This window comes from Dendropsophus ebraccatus, chromosome 3, assembly GCF_027789765.1.
Source record: "Dendropsophus ebraccatus isolate aDenEbr1 chromosome 3, aDenEbr1.pat, whole genome shotgun sequence".
In the NCBI taxonomy this organism is placed as follows: Eukaryota; Metazoa; Chordata; class Amphibia; order Anura; family Hylidae; genus Dendropsophus; species Dendropsophus ebraccatus.
In genome coordinates, this window is record NC_091456.1 from 191,947,034 (window position 1) to 191,971,244 (window position 24,211).

Sequence of the window (24,211 nt, forward strand, 5' to 3'; positions counted from 1 at the left end):
GGTCTATTTCTCCATGGAGGAGTGGGAGTATGTAGAAGGACACAAGGATCAGTACAAGGATGTGATGCTGGAGGATCAGCAGCCCCTCCCATCAGCAGGTAATAGACAGGACTATATACACACCTCCTCTCTGTATTATCTGGATGGAAAGAATGAATTCAGTCTCTGTATGTGTTCCCTCCAGTCAGATCCAGTAAGAGAACAGCACCAGAGAGATGTCCCCGTCCTCTTCTCCCACAGGATCAGGTAGATGGAGATGTTCCCTATGATCTGTACATCCCACCTGACTTCTCCTACTGTCTGATGACTTTTACAATATTTCTCTCACATCTTATGAATCAGGGGGAAGATGGGAACACTATTAATGCTCTAGAGACACATGTGAGCAGTGATGAGCAGTATAAGGAGAACATCACTACAGAAAAAGATCTAAACCATAAAAATGCTGAGGACAAAATAGTAGAAGAAGAGAAGACATATGTAAGCAGTGAAGAGCAGTTTGAGGACATCACTATCAATATTAATGCTCTAGAGACAGATGTGAGCAGTAATGAGCAGTATAAGGAAGGCATTCCTATGTGGAAAGATCTTAACTATATTAATGCTATATATATGAAGTTAAAAGAAGAAGAGACAGATGTGAGGAGTGAAGAGCAGTATACGGATGACATCACAACAGGTTACCGCCCAGGTGAGTAGTGACCTCTGTATACTAAGTCACTGGCTATAAAGTATAGGGGGAAAAAAACGTGACTCTATTATAGGAGATAACACACACTATGCATTTATATTATGGACATGTAATACACCTGTATGGATGAGGTCTATATCTACATTATCTGCTCTCACTACTGATGGAGGAAAGAGATTTGCCCACATTTCGGACTAAGACACCTTTAACTCCTCTATCAGGTCACTGTGCACTAACAGGAGACATAGACCAGATAACAGGACGCACAACATGGAGACATAGACCAGATAATAGGACACACAACATGGAGACCCAGATAACAGGACACACAACATGGAGACATAGACCAGATAACAGGATACACAACATGGAGACATAGACCAGATAATAGGACACACAACATGGAGACATAGACCAGATACCAGAACACACAACATGGAGACATAGACCAGATAACAAGATACACAACATGGAGACATAGACCAGATAACAGGATACACAACATGGAGACATAGACCAGATAACAGGATACACAACATGGAGACATAGACCAGATAACAGGATACACAACATGGAGACATAGACCAGATAACAGAACGGTGTGTAGTGGTGGTGCAGACTTTGCTGCATTATGAAGCTTATTGTAGTGTCCAGAATAGTCCTGGATTGGCAGCAGTAGGTGATATAGTATTATCCTTAGTATCATAGTCAGGAACAGTGTGTAGGCTCAGAAGAAAGAGTCGGTCAACAAGTGTGAAGAAAAAGTTCTAGAGAACAAGAAAATATATAGTAGTCTGTACTGGCAGATCTGTCATGGCAGCCACAGAGGCCTTCAGAAGTTTTCAGGCTGGTCAGTGTTTCATGATTGTCTGTCTTGTATTCCTATGAGAGGATCAGCTGTTTTTGGACTTTCTTATAACATGTTTTAATTTTGGCAGATGATTGGGCCGGAAGACCAGAGGAATATTTCATATCTTCAAACTTCAAGGATGTTGGTATTTCACAAGATATACATGAAGAACATATCAGTAGATCACATATACCCTCAGCCCTTCACAGCAAAAATCTGTCATTCGATCATTTTAAGCTGATAACTTACCCAGGGGAGGGGCCGTCTACATGTTCAGAATATGTGAAATGTTCTACTGTTCAGTCAAATCGTACTAAGTATCCTCAGACTCGCATAAAAGAGAAGCCATTTTCATGCTCTGAATGTGAGAAATGTTTTAGTCGGAAATATGATCTTGTAATACATCTAAGAACTCACACAGGAGAGAAGCCATTTTCATGCAATGAATGTGGAAAATCTTTTGTTAAGAAACAATTCCTTGTTGAGCATCTGAGAACCCACACCGGAGAGAAGCCATATTCATGCCAAGAATGTGGAAAATGTTTTTCTCAGACAGGGCAACTTTTTTTCTATAAAAAACTTCACACAGGAGAGAAGCCATTTTCATGCAATGAATGTGGAAAATCTTTTGTTAAGAAACGATTCCTTGTTGAGCATCTGAGAACCCACACCGGAGAGAAGCCATTTTCATGCCAAGAATGTGGAAAATGTTTTTCTCGGACAGGGCAACTTTTTTCCCATAAAAAAATTCACACAGGGGAGAAGCCATTTTCATGCTCCAAATGTGAGAAATGTTTTAGTCTGAAACCATATCTTGCTGCACATCTAAAAACTCACACAGGAGAGAAGCCATTTACTTGTCAGATATGTGGAAAAGATTTTGCTATGAAATCGAATCTTGCTCAACATCAAAAAACTCACACAGGGGAGAAACCATTTTCATGCCAAAAATGTGGGGGACATTTTGCTGGGAAGACACAGCTTGTTGAACATCTGAGAACTCACACCAGAGAGAAGCCATTTCCATACCAATAATGTGGAAATTCTTGTTAGATATTATAGAATTCACAGAGTAGAGAAGCTTTTTTTTATGTTCCAAATTTGGGAAATGTTTTTCTGGGGGATGGATCTGGCTAGACATAGCAGAATGCACGGAGAGTATTAGAGGGGAAGGGCAGGGAGGAGGGGCGGTGCAAGGTTAGGGCACACACACTCTAGGCCACGCCAATTTTACACAGGGCTGCAAGTTTAAAAGTTCTTTTTTAGGACAATAACTGCATCACCTGCCGAACGGCCCCCAGGGCAGATCTTGGATTAAAAGCAGCTATCCGAAGGTACAAGCGGTTTGTGGGAGGTCAGATTGTGGGTACAGAGTCACTTTAATATCCTCAGTATCATTTAAGTTGGGGTAAATAAACTTCTCAAAAAATAAAGTGAACATTTAAAACAACACAATGTAATTCTAAGTAAATCAAACTTATGTGAAATCAAATTGTCCACTTAGGAATCAACACTGGCAATCAATTCCACATGCAATTAGCAAGACAGGCTCAATAAAGGAGGGTTCTGCAGGTGGGGAGCTCAGACCACTTCTCAGTACCTATGTTTTCTGGCTGATGTTTTGGTCACTTTTGAATGTTGCTGGTGCTTTCAGACTCGTGGTAGCATGAGACGGACTCTACAACCCACACAAGTGGCTGAGGTAGTGCAGCTCATCCAGGATGGAACATCAATGCGAGCTGTGGCAAGAAGGTTTGCTATGTCTTTCAGTCTAATGTCCAGAGGCTGAAGGCGCTACCAGGAGACAGGTCAGTACATCGGGAGACTGTAGGAGGGCAACAACCCAGCAGCACAACCGCTACCTCCGCCTTTGTGCAAAGAGGAACAGGAAGAGCACTGCCAGAGCCCTGCAAAATGACCTCCAGCAGGCCACAAATGGGAGAAAGCGGACGCACGCGCGCCCTCTGATTCACTCCCTGTAGGACACTGAGCATGGCGAGATTCCGCGGACGAGAGCTCCGCCACGGAATTCCACTGTATTTGCTCAGTGTAAACATACCCTTAGAAACTGACTTTATGAGGATGGTATGAGGGCCCGACGTCCACAGATGGGGGGTTGTGCTCATACCAGGATTGGCAAATTGGTCACTGGAGCCCTGTTCTCTTTACAGATGAAAGGAGGTTCACACTGAGCACATGTGACAGAGTCTGGAGACGCTGTGGGTCAGTAATGGGGTGGGGCATTTCTTCGGGTGGCCACACAGCCCTCCATATGCTGCCAGAGGTAGCCTGACTGCCATTAGGCCCCGAGATGAGACCCTCAGAGCCCTTGTGAGACCATATGCTGGTGCGGTTGGCCCTGGGTTCCTCCTAATGCAGGACAGTGCTAGACCTCATGTGGCTGGAGTGTGTCAGCAGTTCCTGCAAGATGGAGGCAGAGAAGCTATGGACTGGATGCCCGTTCCCCAGACCTGAATCCCATTGAGCACATCTGGGACATCATGTCTCACTCCATCCACCAATGTCACGTTGCAGCACAGACTGTCCAGGAGTTAGCGGCTGCTTTAGTCCAGGTCTGGGAGGAGATCCATCAGGAGAATATGCGCCACTTCATCAGGAGCATGTCCAGGCCTTGTAGGAAGGTCATACAGCCACCTCATCAGGAGCATGCCCGGGCCTTGTAGGAAGGTCATACAGCCACCTCATCAGGAGCATGCCCGGGCCTTGTAGGGAGGTCATACAGACACCTCATCAAGAGAATGACCGAGCCTTGTAGGGAGGTCATACAGACACCTTGTCAGGAGCATGCCCGGCCTTGTAGGAAGGTCATACAGCCACCTCATCAGGAGCATGCTCGGGCCTTGTAGGAAGGTCATACAGCCACCTCATCAGAAGAATGACCGAGCCTTGTAGGGAGGTCATGCAGACACCTCGTCAGAAGCATGCCCGGGTGGTCATACAGGCACGTAAAGCCCACACACAATACTCAGCCTCAGTGTGACTTGTTTTAAGGGCAATATAGGAAAGTTGGATCCATTGGGTAATAAATGTGATTTCCATTGATGATGTTTGTGGGATTTTGTTGTCAGCACATTCAGCTTTGTACAGAACAAAGTATCACTGAGAAGTTTTTATTCAGATCTAAATTGATTTAGAAGTGACCGGATCATCCTGAATAGTCATGTGATACCTGCTGGAATTTCCTAGGACTGTACCTAACTCCTTTCAGCTCCTGTAATATCAATTACACATTAGTAATGTCAAAATGACAGAAGCATAAATTACACACATACAGCTCAGCTACATGTACATTACACATATATACAGCTCAGCTACATGTACATTACACATATACAGCTCAGCTACATGTACATTACACACATACAGCTCAGCTACATGTACATTACACACATATACAGCTCAGCTACATGTACATTACACATATACAGCTCAGCTACATGTACATTACACATATACAGCTCAGCTACATGTACATTACACATATACAGCTCAGCTACATGTACATTACACATATATACAGCTCAGCTACATGTACATTACACATATATACAGCTCAGCTACATGTACATTACACATATACAGCTCAGCTACATGTACATTACACACATACAGCTCAGCTACATGTACATTACACACATATACAGCTCAGCTACATGTACATTACACATATACAGCTCAGCTACATGTACATTACACACATACAGCTCAGCTACATGTACATTACACACATATACAGCTCAGCTACATGTACATTACACATATACAGCTCAGCTACATGTACATTACACATATACAGCTCAGCTACATGTACATTACACATATATACAGCTCAGCTACATGTACATTACACATATATACAGCTCAGCTACATGTACATTACACACATACAGCTCAGCTACATGTACATTACACACATATACAGCTCAGCTACATGTACATTACACATATACAGCTCAGCTACATGTACATTACACATATACAGCTCAGCTACATGTACATTACACATATACAGCTCAGCTACATGTACATTACACACATACAGCTCAGCTACATGTACATTACACATATACAGCTCAGCTACATGTACATTACACACATACAGCTCAGCTACATGTACATTACACATATACAGCTCAGCTACATGTACATTACACACATATACAGCTCAGCTACATGTACATTACACATATATAGCTCAGCTACATATACACTATAGTTCAAAAGTTTGGGGTCACCCAAACAATTGTGTTTTCCATGAAAAGTCACACTTATTCACCACCAGACGTTGTGAAATGAATAGAAAATAGACAAGACATTGACAAGGTTAGAAATAATGATTTGTATGTGAAATAACATTGTTCTTCCATCACACTTTGCTTCCGTCAGAGAATCCTCCTTTTGCAGCAATTCCAGCATTGCACCTTTGGCATTCTAACTATTAATCTGTTGAGGTAAGCTGGAGAAATTGCCCCCCACCCTTCTAGAAGCAGCTCCCACAAGTTGGATTGGTTGGATGGGCACATCTGGCGTACCATACGGTCCAGCTGCTCCCACAACAGCTCAATGGGGTGGTGATCTGGTGACTGCGCTGGCCACTCCATTACCTATGATAGAATACCAGCTGCTGCTTCTGCTGTAAATAGTTCTTGCACAATTTGGAGGTGTTTAGGGTCATTGTCCTGTTGTAGGATGAAATTGTCTCCAATCAAGCGCTGTCCACTGGGTATGGCATGGCGGTGCAGAGTGATAGCCTTCCTTATTCAGAATCCCTTTTACCCTGTACAAATCTCACACCTTACCAGCACCAACCCCAGACCATCACATGACCTCCACCATGTATAACAGATGGCGTCAGGCATTCTTCCAGCATCTTTTCATTTGTTCTGCGTCTCACAAACGTTCTTCTTTGTCATCCAAACACCTCAAACTTGGATTCATCCGTCCACAACACTTTTTTCCAGTCTTCCTCTGTCCAATGTCTGTGTTCTTTTGCCCATCTTAGTCTTTTTCTTTTATTGTCCAGTCTCAGATATGGCTTTTTCTTTGCCACTCTGCCCTGAAGGCCAAAATCCCGCAGCCGCCTCTTCACTGTAGATGTTGACACTGGTGTTTTGCAGCTACTATTTAATGAAGATGCCAGTTGGGGACCTGTGAGGCGTCTGTTTCTCAAACTAGAGACTCTAATGTGCTTATCTTCTTGCTTAGTTGTGCAACGCGGCCTTCCACTTCTTTTTCTAGTCTGGTTAGAGCCTGTTTGTGCTGTCCTCTGAAGGGAGTAGTACACACCGTTGTAGGAAATCTTAAATTTCTTAGCAATTTCTCGCATGGAATAGCCCCCACAAATGTGATACTCCAGAAACACAATCTGCTCAAAGGAAGGTCAGTTTTGGAGCTTCTGTAACGAGCTAGACTGTTTTCAGATGTGTGAACATGATTGCACGAGGGTTTTCTAATCATCAATTAGCCTTCTGAGCCAATGAGCAAACACTGGAGTGATAGTTGCTAGAAATGGGCCTCTATACACCTTTGTAGATATTGCACCAAAAACCAGACATTTGCAGCTAGAATAGTGATTTACCACATTAGCAATGTATAGAGTGTATTTGTTTAAAGTTAGGACTAGTTTAAAGTTATCTTCATTGAAAAGTACAGTGCTTTTCCTTCAAAAATAAGGACATTTCAATGTGACCCCAAACTTTTAAACGGTAGTGTACATTACACACATACAGCTCTAGGCCAGGTTCAGATTATGTAACTTTGCGGCTGTAATTGTGCGGCGGTATTTTTGGTGGTTCATGCGTACGCTGGAAAGTATAGGATATACGGCTGCACAGTGCACACTATGTATGAATCTACGGCCCGATCGTAAACGGACCCGTAAAAAATTAACAAGACCATTGTTTGCGGCTGGACATGCGGCCGTGGATTGACAGGCGGTCCGTACGGAGTACTTCAAAAATAGCCGGCAATGATGCCGAATGCCGATGCCTCTAATAGTTAATATATTAAATTAATAAAACACATTTTCTTTGTAATAAAGTCCCTTTCGTTGGTCAATAATTTAATTCTAACGAATCCATCATTTTGTTAAATTAAATATACTGTTAAAAAAAATAGATATATAAATAAATGTATATGAAAATGTATATGAAAACATCAAATGTTTCTTCTAATTATGTTATGACAATAGCATTATTAGAAGAAACATTTAGAATTATATGTGCGCTCAGCTGATTGGCTGTTCGGCTGAGCGCACATATAATGAGCCGGTCCGCAATACAGTGACTTCATTGTGCTGCGGACCAGCGAAGAGGACACATCGGGGTGAGTATAGAGCTCTCCCCACCCCCTCCCCAGCACTGCACCCCTCCCAGCAAGGAAGGGGGGGGTCAGTTAACCCCTTCCTTGCTGGGATGGGTGCAGTCTGACATCAGTCTGGCCCCCAAGGGGTTAAGGGGGATGCAACACATCCTCCCTTAACCCCTTGGGGGCCAGACTGTAAGCAGCTATCTGTAAAGATGCTGCATACTGTAAGGTGCACAACACCGCTCACAATGATGGGTGTTGTGCTCCTGTTTGTGTTTCTCCCTTTTTGTTTTTCAGATATCGGTATCCTGTGGATTACGTCGGATTCCGTGGACTACGTCGATGACCAGCGTTTTTTTAATGTTTTTTTTAATAAAATGGTCAATGAGGGGTGTGGGGGTGTTTTTATTTGAATAAAAACATTTTTTAACTTGTGTCTTGTCTTTAATTCTTTACTTTATAGACTTAGTAGTGGAAGCGTCTAATAGACGGAATCCATTACTAAGTTGGGGCCTAGTGTTAGCCGGTATAAGATGGCTAACACTAACCCCCTATTATTACCCCAGTACCCAATGCCACCAGGGGTACTGGGAAGAGCCGGGTGCCAGTGGTCCCGGAGCGTCAATATTGGCGCTCCTGGACCGGGCGGCAGCAGGCTGGTAAGATTTAGGCTGGGGAGGGCCTAAACCAATGGCTCTTCCCACCCTGGTGTTACCAGGCTGCTGTCGTTTGGTTTTTAACCCGACTGGTTATAAAAATAGGGGGGACCCTATGCGTGTTTTTAAAATAAATAAATAAATAAATAATTTAAAAACGCATAGGGTCCCCCCTATTTTTATAACCAGCCGGGTTAAAAACCAAACGACAGCAGCCTGGTAACACCAGGGTGGGAAGAGCCATTGGTTTAGGCCCTCCCCAGCCTAAATCTTACCAGCCTGCTGCCGCCCGGTCCAGGAGCGACAATTTTGACGCTCCGGGACCACTGGCACCCGGCTCTTCCCAGTACCCCTGGTGGCATTGGGTATTGGGGTAATAATGGGGGGTTAGTGTTAGCCATTTTATACCTGCTAACACTAGGCCCCGACTTAGCAATGGATTCCGTCTATTAGACGGCTTCCACTACTAAGTCTATAAAGTAAAGAAATAAAGACAAGACACAAGTTAAAAAATGTTTTTATTCAAATAAAAACACCCCCACACCCCTCATTGACCATTTTATAAAAAAAAAACATTAAAAAAACGCTGGTCATCGACGTAGTCCACGGAATCCGACGTAATCCACAGGATACCGATATCTGAAAAACAAAAAGGGAGAAACACACAAAAAACACCCAAACAGGAGCACAACACCCATCATTGTGAGCGGTGTTGTGCACCTTACAGTATGCAGCATCTTTACAGATCGCTGCTTACAGTCTGGCCCCCAAGGGGTTAAGGGAGGATGTATTGCATCCCCCTTAACCCCTTGGGGCCAGACTGATGTCAGACTTCACCCATCCCAGCAAGGAAGGGGTTAACTGACCCCCCCTTCCTTGCTGGGAGGGGTGCAGTGCTGGGGAGGGGGTGGGGAGAGCTCTATACTCACCCCGATGTGTCCTCTTCGCTGGTCCGCAGCACAATGAAGTCACTGTACTGCGGACCGGCTCATTATATGTGCGCTCAGCCGAACAGCCAATCAGCTGAGCGCACATATAATTCTAAATGTTTCTTCTAATAATGTTATTGTCATAACATAATCAGAAGAAACATTTGATGTTTTCATTAAAGTAAAGTGATGATTAGTACAGAAAGCTCTATTGCCGGCAATATGAATTACCGGCTTATAGAGCTTCCTGTACTAATTAATATTTAATGAATAAAACACATTTTCGATGAAATAAATTCAGTTTCGTTGTTCAATAATTTAATTCTAATGAATCCATCATTGTGCAATTAAATATACTGTCAAAAAATAAATATATATATAAATATACATTTATTTATATATCTATTTATTTTAACAGTATATTTAATTGCAAAATGATGGATTCGTTAGAATTAAATTATTGAACAACGAAAGGGACTTTATTACAACGAAAATGTGTTTTATTATTTTAATATATTAACCATGAGAGACATCGGCATTCGGCATTACTGCAGAGGATCGCAAACCCGGTAATAGCGATTCATGTAAACTGTTTCCCTGCTTTCCCAGATGCATCCAGAGGTGTTTGCATCACTTTCTAAAGATTTTATTTGTTATTTTTAGTTGAACCAGATTTCAAAGTAAATGACCGTATGTTTTCAGCCGCATGTCTATTTTTTCCCACGGCCGTAGTTTCATCCGCACTTTTCCAGCCGCATAAAAAATACAGCCACAGAGTTACATAGTGTGAACCTAGCCCTACTGTGTACACATACAGCTCAGCTACATGTACATTACACACATACAGCTCTACTGTGTACACATACAGCTCAGCTACATGTACATTACACACATACAGCTCAGCTACATGTACTTTACACATATACAGCTCAGCTACATGTACATTACACACATACAGCTCAGCTACATGCACATTACACACATATACAGCTCAGCTACATGTACATGACACACATACAGCTCAGCTACATGTACATGACACACATACAGCTCAGCTACATGTACATGACACATATACAGCTCAGCTACATGTACATGACACATATACAGCTCAGCTACATGTACATGACACATATACAGCTCAGCTACATGTACATTACACATATACAGCTCAGCTACATGTACATTACACACATATACAGCTCAGCTACATGTACATTACACACATATACAGCTCAGCTACATGTACATTACACATATATACAGCTCAGCTACGTGTACATTACACACATATACAGCTCAGCTACATGTACATTACACACATATACAGCTCAGCTACATGTACATTACATATATATACAGCTCAGCTACATGTACATTACACATATACAGCTCAGCTACATGTACATTACACACATACAGCTCAGCTACATGTACATTACACATATACAGCTCAGCTACATGTACATTACACATATACAGCTCAGCTACATGTACATTACACACATACAGCTCAGCTACATGTACATTACACATATACAGCTCAGCTACATGTACATTACACACATACAGCTCAGCTACATGTACATTACACATATATACAGCTCAGCTACATGTACATTACACACATACAGCTCAGCTACATGTACATTACACACATATACAGCTCAGCTACATGTACATTACACATATACAGCTCAGCTACATGTACATTACACATATATACAGCTCAGCTACATGTACATTACACACATACAGCTCAGCTACATGTACATTACACACATACAGCTCAGCTACATGTACATTACACACATACAGCTCAGCTACATGTACATTACACACATATACAGCTCAGCTACATGTACATTACACATATACAGCTCAGCTACATGTACATTACACACATACAGCTCAGCTACATGTACATTACACATATACAGCTCAGCTACATGTACATTACACATATATACAGCTCAGCTACATGTACATTACACACATACAGCTCAGCTACATATACATTACACATATATACAGCTCAGCTACATGTACATTACACACAGGGCTCTGCTGCAGACATATATAACACACACATACACAGCTCTGCTCCACACACATCACACACACACACACAGCTCTGCTCCACACACATCACTTCATCTCATCCAGCACAGCAGAGTCCTGCATACACTGAGCAGCAGCCCCTGATCATGTGACTCCTCCTCTTCCTCCATATGACTGATCACATGACTGTGACATCATGGCAGGTCCTGTGAGCACAATCTGGAGGTGAAGAAGCGCTGGGAACAGCAGGACCATTAACCCCTTCAGGACTGGACTGTATTCAGCCTTGAGGTAATGACGTCTTCATACATATAAACCTTGGAGGAGAGGTTGGCAGAGATCACCCACATGCATCACATAGAAGAGCTCATGTCTGTGAATATGTGTCCATTGTCTCACTTCCATATCCTCTGAGGTTTATAGTACGGCCTATGTTAACTGATTTTGGCCTGGGTGTGTGCGCCCCTCGCATTGCCGCCACTCTCCTTATCCTGATGGTGGACGCCAACCCCATAGTTCCCATTCGCTATGTAGCATGTAGAAATACTGGGAGAGATTTATCAAACATGCTGTAAAGTGAAACTGGCTCAGTTGCCCCTAGCAACCAATCAGATTCCACCTTTCATTTTCCAAAGAGTCTGTGAGGAATGAAAGATGGAATCTGATTGGTTGCCGGGGGCAACTGAGCCAGTTTCACTTTACACCATGTTTGATAAATCTCCCCCATTGAGCCTTTCTGTTCAGGTCTTTCAGGTTCTTACTATGGAGTGAATAGTGAATAGTTAGTTTATGACTTACAGTAAACATTACAGGGATAATGCTGACTGGCTCTATAATTCGGGCCTTGGAGCGGTCTGAGAAGATCTCTGGTTAGGTTACCCTTCTGGGCTTCATTATATAGGCTCGACAGTTTCTCCCCTCATGCTCCTACCTCCGAGAAGTTTATTGCAGCAATAAGTTACTCTAGTTTGTGTTTTGTTTTTATGATTTTTCTGTACTATTTAGGCAAAAGTTATTTCATTTTCATTTTCACGATAATGATCGAATTCGAACGATAATCGTACGTGTAAACGCAGCAAACGATCAAGCGATGAGCGAGAAATAGTTCATTTTGATCTGTCGACATGTTCTCAAATCATCGTTGATCGTTCGCAAAAACTTCGCAGATCGTTCAGTGTAAACAGTCCTTCAACGATTTCACCTATGTGTGAGATAGGCCAAAACGATCGCATAACGATTTTTCCGTACGATGTATCCTTCCGTCTAAACGCTGATCGTTATAAAAAAAACATCGTTCATTCAAAATGGTTCATCATGCGATCGGGCGAATTATCGCTCCATGTGAAAGTACCATAAGGGTCCTATCATATGGCCCGATCATAAACTGTAAAAGAACGCCGATCTGCTAGATCGGTACACGTTTTCTGAGCTATTACTCAGGCTGACTATCGGGCAGCAAGGGCTGCACGGATATCGTTAGCAATGATCATGCAGCCCTTGCCTTTAGTGTCAAATAATAAAGTATTAACTTACTGTACCATGTTCCCCGGTGTCCTCAGGCCTTCCCCGGTGTGCAACTCTGCCTTCCGTTCCGGTCTCTGCACTGACAGGCCGCAGCTGGTCAGCCAATCACTGGCCAAGACTGGCCGCAGCCAGTGATTGGCTGAACAGAAGGCAGAGCTGCACATCGGGGAAGGTCTGAGGACACCCGGGAACATGGTACAGTAAGTTAATATTTTATTATTTTACATTACAATTATCAGCCATCGGCCGCACATTGCTATTACACGTAGCAATGCACGGCCTATGATTTTAAGTCTGGACTTAAAGAAACGATCAGCTGATGATCGTTTCATGGGCTGATCGTTCTCTCTATTAGGGTACGTGCACACTACAGAATCACGACAGAAAACCTGCTAAGGATTCCGCACCCGCTCGCAAACTCTGGTAGGCGCGCACGTCTCTACCCGTGCCAAAGGCTCCATTCTGTCCACTTCCCGCAGCCGCCACTGAAACTTCTGAGACGGTCTCTAAAGTGACAAGCCGCTCAGCCTGTCTCATCTTGGCCAGTGATTTGCTGAGCGGCCAGTCACTTCAGAGACCGACTTAGACATTCCAGCATGAGTGGGCAAAAGCTAGAAGAACACTGGGAGTGTGTACAGGTTTGTATAAGGTTTTTTTTTTTTTCTAAATTGTGACAAAAAGTTAAAGAGATGAGTAACTTCAACTAGAAAACAAAAACAACTTGTCTTCCAGTACGTGTAAAAAAATGGTTACATTTTTGTCTCATATTGATTTAATTCTAAGGTGTGACAATCGTCAAATGTTTCTTCATATAATGTCCTGTACTTGTATCTTTACAGCTTATCATTTTTCTTTATTGACCTGTCAAGAATGGAGAAAAACAGAGACAAGATGGCGGAGAGGATAATAAACTTCACCATAGATATACTCTTCCTGCTTACTGGAGAGGTGAGGGATTCTGGGAGTGATGTCATCATGACATCATTATTATCTATGGAATAACAGATGGATAGGACTGGAGAGGTGAGGGATTCTGGGAGTGATGTCATCATGACATCATTCTTATCTATGGAATAACAGATGGATAGGACTGGAGAGGTGAGGGATTCTGGGAGTGATGTCATCATGACATCATTCTTATCTATGGAATAACAGATGGATAGGACTGGAGAGGTGAGGGATTCTGGGAGTGATGTCATCATGACGTCATTCTTATCTATGGAATAACAGATGGATAGGACTGGAGAGGTGAGGGATTCTGGGAGTGATGTCATCATGACGTCATTCTTATCTATGGAATAACAGATGGATAGGACTGGAGAGGTGAGGGATTCTGGGAGTGATGTCATCATGACTTCATTCTTATCTATGGAATAACAGATGGATAGGACTGGAGAGGTGAGGGATTCTGGGAATGGATGGAGTGATAGTAATGTGTCTCTCCATACACAGGATTACACAGTAGTGAAGAAGTCCTCTAGTGGGCGCTGTGGGGCCCCTGGGTGTGAAGGATGGGGAAGAACCCTGAGCCCAATCCCGGGGCCCCTGATACATGAGGAAATGGAGGAAGAGAAGACCCTAGAAGTCACCAGCAAGATGGTGGAGCTGCTGAGTGGAGAGGTGAGACTGTGGCTGCTGGGAATGCTGGGACATTATACAGTAACACCACTGGAGGGGTGGGGGGGATGACTGTGTGATCATTGTGTGTGTCAGGTTCCTATAAGGTGTCAGGACGTGGCAGTCTATTTCTCCATGGAGGAGTGGGAGTATGTAGAAGGACACAAGGATCAGTACAAGGATGTGATGCTGGAGGATCAGCAGCCCCTCCCATCAGCAGGTAATAGACAGGACTATATACACACCTCCTCTCTGTATTATCTGGATGGAAAGAATGAATTCAGTCTCTGTATGTGTTCCCACCAGTCAGATCCAGTAAGAGAACAGCACCAGAGAGATGTCCCCATCCTCTTCTCTTACAGGATCAGGATCAGGTAGATGGAGATGTTCCCTATGATCTGTACATCCCACCTGACTTCTCCTACTGTCTGATGACTTTTACAATATTTCTCTCACATCTTATCAATCAGGGGGAAGATGGGAACAATATTAATGCTCCAGAGACAGATGTGAGCAGTGATGAGCAGTATAAGGAGGACATCACTACAGGGAAGGATCTGAACTTTATTACAGCTTTAGATATAAAGGTAAAAGAAGAAGAGACAGATGTGAGCAGTGATGAGCAGTATAAGGAGGACATCATTACAGGTTACCATCCAGGTGAGTAGTGACCACAATATACTCAGTCACCATCTGACATTTAGTCAAAATCCTTAAAGAGCCACTGTCATGAATTTTTTTTTGCAGAAATCAATAGTCCTGGTGATTTTAAGAACTTTTGCAATTGGATTTATTAGCTAAAAAATGAATTTTTATCATGAAAAAGCAGTTTGAAGCTCTCCCCCCTGCCTTCATTGTTCTCCTATGGAGAGAGGGAAATGAGTCACCAAAACAGGACAACAAAGAGTTAATTCAAAGCTACATCACCGGGCAGTGGATGACGGAGGGGGGGGGGGGGGCTGGGAAAAGTCTTTCTCAATGCAGATAATGGCATATTTGCCTAATAAACCCAATTACAAAGTTTCTTAAAATCGCAAAAAAATTTAACGACAGTGACTCTTTAAGAATAGGACTTTTTTTTTTTTTTACCCTTTTATAGGATATAACGCACACTGTGCATTAAGAATACGGACATGTAATTGTTTTATAACATGTTTTATTTTGGCAGATGTTTTTTCTGGAAGAACAGAGGAGCATTTGATATCTTCAAATTTTATAGCAGAGGATGGTATTTCACAAAGTACATATGAAGAACATATCAATGTTTCACATATACCCTCAGCCCTTCACTGGAAAGATCTGTCATCTGATCCTAAGCTGATAACTTACACAGGGGAGGGGCCGTCTACATGTTCAGAATATGGGAAATTTTCCACAGTTCGATCAGATCTTACTCAATATATTCAGACTCACACAGGAGAGAAGCCGTATTCAAGCTTGGAGTGTGGAAAATATTTAACTCAGAAATCAAATATTAATCGCCATCAAAAAACTCACACAGGGGAGAAGCCATTTTCATGCCTAGAATGTAAAAAATGTTTTAGTCGGAAACAAGATCTGGTTGTACATCTAAGAACTCACACAGGGGAGAAGCCATTTTCATGCCATGAATGTGGAAAATGTTTTGTTAAGAGATCATTGCTTGTTTTACATCTAAGAACCCACACCGGAGAGAAGCCATATTCATGCCATGAATGTGGAAAATGTTTTTCACAGACGGCGCACCTTGCTTCACATCGAAGAACTCACACAGGGGAGAAGCCGTTTTCTTGTCACATATGTGGGAAAAGATTTAGTCTGAAATCGAATCTAGATAAACATCAAAGAACTCACACAGGGGAGAAGGCATTTTCGTGCGAAGAATGTGGGAGAGGTTTCGCTAGGAGATCAGCTTTTGTTGAACATCTCATAACTCACACAGGAGAGAAACCTTTTTCATACCAATAAAGTGGGAAATGTTTTTCTCAACTAACCATTCTGATTAGATATTATAGATTTCACGCTGGGGAGTGGGAAGTTTTTTTATGTTGTGAATGTGGGAAATGTTTTCCCAGGAGCAATAAAAGATGAATAAGAAACATTGAATTTTCAATAAATATCTGTTATCCAAAAGCAAATAAACTCCTGTGCATGAAATGTTTTACACACACTCACACTCACGTGTGTTTACCTTCCAGGGATCGTGGTAGAGAGTTAACTCTCTTCTGTTTCATTTTCTTTAATGAGCCAATCAGAGGCTGAAGTGGGACAGCACTGTAGCCGCCTATTGGCTGAGCGGAGACTCCTGCAGTTCCTGCTCAGCCAATCAGCTGCTGCAGCTATGTCTTACCTCAGATGCTGATTGGCTCATTAAATAAAATGGAACAGAAGAGAAAAGTTTCCCCATATAGCATGTTCACTTAACCTTCCTGGCAGCCAAATTGTTCAGCCTGACCCCCAATATGCTATGCACCCTAAACTGAGCAGTGGGGCCGCATAGCATAACCACTTAAGCATTTTTTTATGTTCTGGAAGCACAGACGGATAAATGAAAGGTTCCATGTGTCTCCCTGACCTATCAGCGTCTAAAAGACTGATTCTCGGTAACTCAGTAGTTAGCACTGAAGCCTCGCAGCGCTGGGGTCCTAGGTTCAAATCCCTCCAAGGGTAACATCAACAAGGAGTTTGTATTTGCACGGGTTTCCTCTGTGTATTCCTGTTTCCTCCTATAACTAAAACGTACCGATAGGTGAATTTAGATTGTGACTCCTAATGGTGAAGGGGAATCTCTGTAAAGTGCTGCGGAATCAGCTAGTGCTATATAAATGAAAAATCCCTTTAAATCAGGGCTGTGGAGTCGGAAAGAATGTTCTGACTAGCTTAAAAAAAAATCTTTCAAAATTTTAAAATTGAGTTTTGATATGAATTTTATAAATGTTATTTTATGTTCTATCAATCTAAGGACCTTTTCTCCATATATCAGTAATAAAGCACTGGCGCTATAAGATGAGGGTGGTCGGGGAGAAGTTGTCGGTCACTATTTGGCAGTTTGTTTCTGAGCTGGAAGAGTCCATTGTGTGGGGGGAGATCTGTGCTGGTCTCTTCCTGGATGCTGGATGACTTAATACAAGCAGCAGTGTAAGGCCCCGTTCCCACTGAGGAAAGGTAGCGGAATTCCGCGACGGAATTGTCCGCCGCGGAATGCCGTTAGCCTCCCGCTCATAATGGGAGTCTATGGGAGGTGCGCGCTCCTGCTCTGTACGCGCTGAAGAATGAACATGTTCATTCTTCAGCGCGGACAGGGCAGGAGCGCGCGCCTGCCATAGACTCCCATTATGAGCGGGAGGCTAACGGCATTCCGCGGCGGACAATTCCGTCGCGGAATTCCGCTACCTTTCCTCAGTGGGAACGGGGCCTAATATGAAGATATCCTGTGTAATATAGAGGAGGAACCTCTGTCCTCAGTGTGGTGTTTTCTCTCTGAGAGAAGATTGGCTGCAGCAGGCTGTGTGTGTGTGTATGCTATGGCTGCAGCAGGCTGTGTGTGTGTGCGCGCTATGGCTGCAGCAGGCTATGCATGTGTGCTATGGCTGCAGCAGGCTGTGTGTGTGTGTTTGCACGCTATGGCTTCAGCAGGCTGTGTGTGTGTGCACGCGCACATGCTATGGCTGCAGCAGGCTGTGTGTGTGTGCACGCTATGGATGCAGCAGGCTGTGTGTGTTTGTATGCTATGGCTGCAGCAGGCTGTGTGTGTGTGTGTATGCTATGGCTGCAGTAGGGTGTGTGTGTGTGTGTGCGCGCTATGGCTGCAGCAGGCTGTGTGTGTGTGCTATGGCTGCAGCAGCGCGTGCGTGTGTGCTATGGCTGCAGCAGCACGTGCGTGTGTGCTATGGCTGCAGCAGACTGTGTGTGTGTGCGCTATGGCTGCAGCAGGCTGTGTGTGTGCATGTGTGCTATGGCTGCAGCAGCGCGTGCGTGTGTGCTATGGCTGCAGCAGACTGTGTGTGTGTGCGCTATGGCTGCAGCAGGCTGTGTGTGTGCATGTGTGCTATGGCTGCAGCAGCGCGTGCGTGTGTGCTATGGCTGCAGCAGGCTGTGTGTGTGCTTGCGTGCTATGGCTGCAGCAGACTGTGTGTGTGTGTGCGCTATGGCTGCAGCAGACTGTGTGTGTGCCATGGCTGCAGCAGGCTGTGCATGCATGCGTGCTATGGCTGCAGCAGGCTGTTTGTGTGCTATGGCTGCAGCAGGCCGCGTGTGTGTGTGTGCTATGGCTGCAGCAGGCTGTGTGTGTGTGTGTGTGCTATGGCTGCAGCAGGCTGTGTGTGTGTGTTCTATGGCTGCAGCAGGCTGTGTGTGTATGGGTGTGTTCTATGGCTGCAGCAGGCTATCTGTATGCGTGCTAAGGCTGCAGCAGGCCGTGTGTGTATGCTATGGCTGCAGCAGGCTGTGTGTGTGTGTGTGTGTGCGCGCTATGGCTGCAGCAGGCTGTGTGTGTGTGTTCTATGGCTGCAGCAGGCTGTGTGTGTATGGGTGTGTTCTATGGCTGCAGCAGGCTATCTGTATGCGTGCTAAGGCTGCAGCAGGCCGTGTGTGTATGCTACGGCTGCAGCAGGCTGTGTGTGTGTGTGTGTGCTATGGCTGCAGCAGGCTGTGTGTGTGTGTTCTATGGCTGCAGCAGGCTGTGTGTGTATGGGTGTGTTCTATGGCTGCAGCAGGCTATCTGTATGCGTGCTAAGGCTGCAGCAGGCCGTGTGTGTGCGCTATGGCTGCAGCAGGCTGTGTGTGTGTTAGAGAGAGAGAGAGAGAGGCAAAAATTAAATGGTATTCTGAGCAGCAGTGAAAAATCCAAGGGGGACGGGGTGGTGGGATCATAATAAAGAAGTCCTATTTACCCGTCCCCGTACCCCCACACTGCAACATGCTCCCAATCTTGTGATGCCACAGCCCCACTCGGAAATGCCCGCTCAGCCAATCAGTGAGTGAGGGACACAACTGTAGTCACTGACTGGCTGAGCAGGTAGTTCTTGTTGACAGAGAGCTTATAAATCTAGGCATATGGCTGACCCCTCTATATCACTATGTGTGACCCCTCTATATCATCTGGCATTGTTAGCAGTGTATCTTTTTTTTTTTTATAAATTTTTATTCATTTTTTGGCATACAAGTCTTCTCTCAAGAGAAGAAAAAGAGAGGAACAACATAAAATGAAAAACCACACATAAAACACATTTAGAAACACATGGTGTAGATACATCCGGCATGTCACAGGTCAACACAGAAAGGCAGGATACATATTTGAGCCTGTGCACAATGTTCTTTCATATCTTGGTACCATAACAATTAGATGGAAAGATCCCCCCCCCTCGCCTCCCCTGCCCCTCCACCCAACCCTCTTCTGGGACGCAAGGACTGCTAAGGAGATACAGTACGGTCAGGAACTACTAGAGTTGACTGTAGGACACGTAAACACCCCAGAGTTCCCGCCAGATCTTGCTGACAGTACCACTCTGTATATCTAAAAGGGTACATTATGTCATGTATTTCCTGAGCAGTGTAGTGGGTTTCCAAGAAGGAACGCCAACGGTCAAAAAACCAACGGTCAAAAAACCTCTTGATCCCTCTATGCCAAATAGCCTTTTTAACTGAGATATTACCATAGGAACATCTGGAGCCCTACTTGAGAGCCACTCCTGGAATAAACATCGCAATGCCACATGTATGACTATGTGTACTACGTCCGGTACCTTTACTACTGTACCTTCCTCCGGGGGTCGTAATTGATGGAAGAGAAAGGCCTGGGGGGAATTTGGTATCTCTATCTTCCAGTGCATGTGAACATAGTTAGCTATGGCCCTCCAATATGTTTGGGTATGCGTGCAGCTCCATACCCCATGCCACAAAATAGTAAGGGGCTGGTCACATTTTGGACAGGCTGTAATTCTGTCAGGGAATTGCGGAGAGGGAAGTATATTGAAACCATAGAGTGCATTATGTGCTACTTTAAAATAAGTCTCTCTCCATCTTTCATTAATTATGCACTTTCTGACCTTGTGCCACCCCTGTAAGATGTGTTCCTAAATTTGCTGATCTGACGTCCATCTGGACCAGGTCGGGAATAGGGCAGTCCTATCAATTTTTAGGAAAGAATTTCTAAGGGCATTATATAACACTGAGATAGAGGTCTTTCCAGGAGTGGTTCCCATCATATCATCTAAGGTATGGCTTTGAGCCTCTTCCCCCAAGTTCCGCAATCTGGTAGAGCAGAAAGCATACACCTGTTGAACATAGAGGAAGTGAGACTGAGGAAGATCAAATTTAGACAGAATTTCCGACGGGGTGAACCACTGCTTGTTCTCAGAATTAATTAAATGTCCCGCCAGGGTGACTCCCCTGGCCATCCATGTCGTAGCCCACACGGGGGATCTTCCCCAGGGGGGTTCTGGATGTCCAAAGAGAGGCATCCTTTTGGACAACAGGAAAGGAAGCTTAAATATCTTTCGTGCCTCCCTCCACGCCATTACTGTATCTTTCAATATGACAAAGCTTTTGAGCTGCGTCGGCATTCGGGAGTGGGAGGTGTGGAGAAGTGCTACCGGGTTCCAAGGCTGAAGAAGTGCAGACTCAAGGGGGAAGTTGGAATGATAGGAGGAGCCATGTAGCCAGTCAATAACATGACGGAGAAGACAGACTACATTGTATCCCCTAACATTTGGAAAGTTGAGCCCCCCATCCGGTTTGCACAGAGCCAATTTTTGGAAGGCAATTCTTGGGCGTCTACCCGCCCATATAAATTTGGAGAAAGCCTGGCGAAGTTTATTTATATCAGTATGTTTTATAAGCAGAGGGAGGGTTTGAAGTGGGTACAACAACCGCGCGAAACTGACCATCTTTACCAGGTGACATCTTCCCATAAAAGTAATCGGTAACTGTGCCCACTTACGCAGTTCTGCATAAATTTTATTTTATAACGGGGGGTAGTTCAATGAGTACAGAGAATCTGGTGTTTTCCCCACCTTGATCCCTAAATATGTTATATGCGACTTAGCCACCTGTATTGAAGACGGTCTAGCTGCACGTGCCCGGGGGGGGGGGGGGGGGGGGGGGGGGGGGGGAGATGGGCCCAGAGGGAGAAGCTCACTCTTTGCGAAGTTTATTTTATATCCTGAAAGTTTACCATAATCAGTCAGGAAAAAAAATAGAGTGGGTAGGCTGGTTTGGGGGTTATTAAGAAAAATCAGGAGATCGTCTGCAAAGAGGGTTGTTTTAACTGATCTGCTACCCACCTGAATGCCCTCGAACACATCCGAGGTTTCTAGGTATTTGGCTAGAGGCTCGATGGTCAGATCGAACAATAGAGGGGAAAGCGGGCATCCCTGTCGGGTGCCCCTTCCTAATGGGATTTGGGCTGATAAGAGCCCCGGGGTATGAACCCTCGCTACCGGATCAGTGTATAGGCCCCCCAGAAATGTCTGAAAGCGCCCTCCAATGGAGAATTTTTCTAACACCGCCCACAGCCAATCCCAACGAACATTATCGAACGCTTTCTCTCGTCTAGTGATAATAAAGCAGGGTTGTCGTTTGGCTGAGGGCGGTGTCGGATCCTATACAAGACCACTAGTACTTTTCTAATATTAGAAACTGCCGACCTATTTCTAATAAATCCCACTTGTGCCTCCCCCACTAAGTCCGGCATGTAGCTGGCTAGTCGGTCCGCCAATATTTTTGTCAGCAATTTAATGTCATGGTTTATTAGTGAGATTGGGCGGTATGATCCCGGGTCTGTGGGGTCTTTACCCAAATTAGGAAGGACTTTTATGTACACCATTTTTGCTCCTGCCGGGACATTGCCAGTGGTGGACATAGAATTAAAATGAGTAGTAAGGCTAGGTGCGATGTGGTCTATTAATGTTTTAAAAAATTCCCCCGGAAACCCGTCGGGTCCGGGAGCCTTGCCATTAGAGGAGGCCTTTATAGCCCTACGAACTTCCTCCTCAGTAATTTCTGAGTTTAGCACCTCCTGCTGCTCCTCAGAGAGGGAGGGAATTGATAAATCCGCCAGGAAGGTGGACAAGGCACCCGTCTCCAAGGGGGGTGGGGAGTAGAGCGACGTGTAATAATCCCCTAGAATTTTATTTATTTGGGTCGGAGTAGTGTGTAGGGTCCCGTGTTGGTCTCTCAGTGCCAGCACATGAGCTGGGGGATGTCTACCTTTTGCTAGTCTAGCCAAGAGTCTTCCCGCCTTATTACCATGGCGGAAAAATTCCACCTCGCCTTGGGAGCGGTACATCCTATCCCGTCTGTCTAGCCATAGCTCATAGTCAGCCTTAGCTGCTTGCCAGGCCTCCCTGTTGGAGTCAGATGAGTCCCCCAGGAAGGCTGTGTAAGCACCTCTGAGGTGATCACTCGCCTTTTTGTATTGGGCGGCGGTTTTTTTTTCATTGAGGTGACATGAGCTATTAGTTTGCCGCTGAGGACGACTTTACTAGTTTCCCAGAATAATTGAGGAGTGGATTTATGTTCTGCGTTATAATAGTCAAACTCCGTCCACCACCCTCTCAAAAGCTCAACGAACGTTTCATCCTCCGTCATGAAGGAGGGAAACCTCCAGATATACTCGCTGCCCATCGGGCAGGATGGGAACAGGTTCAATACAACCGGTGAATGATCGGTGATAATTAGGTCCCCGTGCTTTATCGACTCTATCCTGCGGCTGAGTATCGGGCTAGTTAGAATGTAGTCTATCCTAGACCAGGATTGGTGGGGGTGTGAGAAGTGGGTGAAATCCCTTTCAGCTGGATGTGCGAGGCGCCATGCGTCCTCCAGACTCGTTTGTTCCAAGAAACCCGGTAGCACTTTGTCCCTAGAACGGTGTTGTGTAGGGTCTGCTGAGGGCCCCTTCCTATCCTCCTTTGGGTCGAGGACTGTGTTAAAATCCCCCCCCACCATCTTCTTCTGAGTGGTATCAGCATTGATCCTATCTGCCAGTCCCGCAAAAAACGATTGTTATCCCCATTGGGGGCGTAGATGTTAAAAACGCTATATTGGTCCCCTTGGTGTTCTATAATCAAGTGCGAGACCCTTCCCTCAGCATCATTGGTATGAGATACTAATTTAAATTGGAAAGACTTATGGATCAGCGTGATGACTCCCGACTTACCATTTACTGATGGAGACCCATAAACATTTCCAACCCAAAATCGTTGCATTCTATCCATGTCTTCTGCTGCGAGGTGGGTTTCCTGCATCATTACAATGTCGGGGCGGTATCTCTTCAGAAAGCGGAGTAGCTGCACTCGCTTATTAGGTGAACTCAACCCCTTGACGCTCCATGTTAAGAGTCTAACCATGATGGGTCGGGACAAAGATAGAATGCAAAGATAAATTGTAGTGAGAAGACAGCCGCAGAGAGAATAATTCCAGCAGTGAGTACCTGGTGACCACAAATCTGTCTGAGCTCATAGCTGGGCTCCCCCCTCCCCTCTCCCCCCGAAAGCATATGAAAAAACCATGTGACCCCTATGCCTTATACCGTGTTTCTCATGAGTAAAACTAGGAACACATAAAAACAACAACAGAA

General features: G+C 44.5%; 2 protein-coding genes across 2 annotated transcripts in view; one reads left to right on the top strand and one right to left on the bottom strand.

The window, feature by feature from the left end:
* Positions 1–24,211, bottom strand: part of LOC138786631 (uncharacterized) — a 491,239-nt gene that overhangs the window by 200,638 nt on the left and 266,390 nt on the right. The window lies entirely within an intron of this gene.
* Positions 11,700–24,211, top strand: part of LOC138786734 (oocyte zinc finger protein XlCOF6-like) — a 40,859-nt gene continuing 28,347 nt past the window's right edge. The window contains exons 1-3 of the mRNA XM_069963743.1: positions 11,700–11,805; positions 13,878–13,986; positions 14,491–14,658. Coding sequence (XP_069819844.1) covers positions 13,909–13,986; positions 14,491–14,658 — 246 coding nt within the window. The 5' untranslated portion in view covers positions 11,700–11,805; positions 13,878–13,908. The remainder of the gene's footprint in view (positions 11,806–13,877; positions 13,987–14,490; positions 14,659–24,211) is intronic.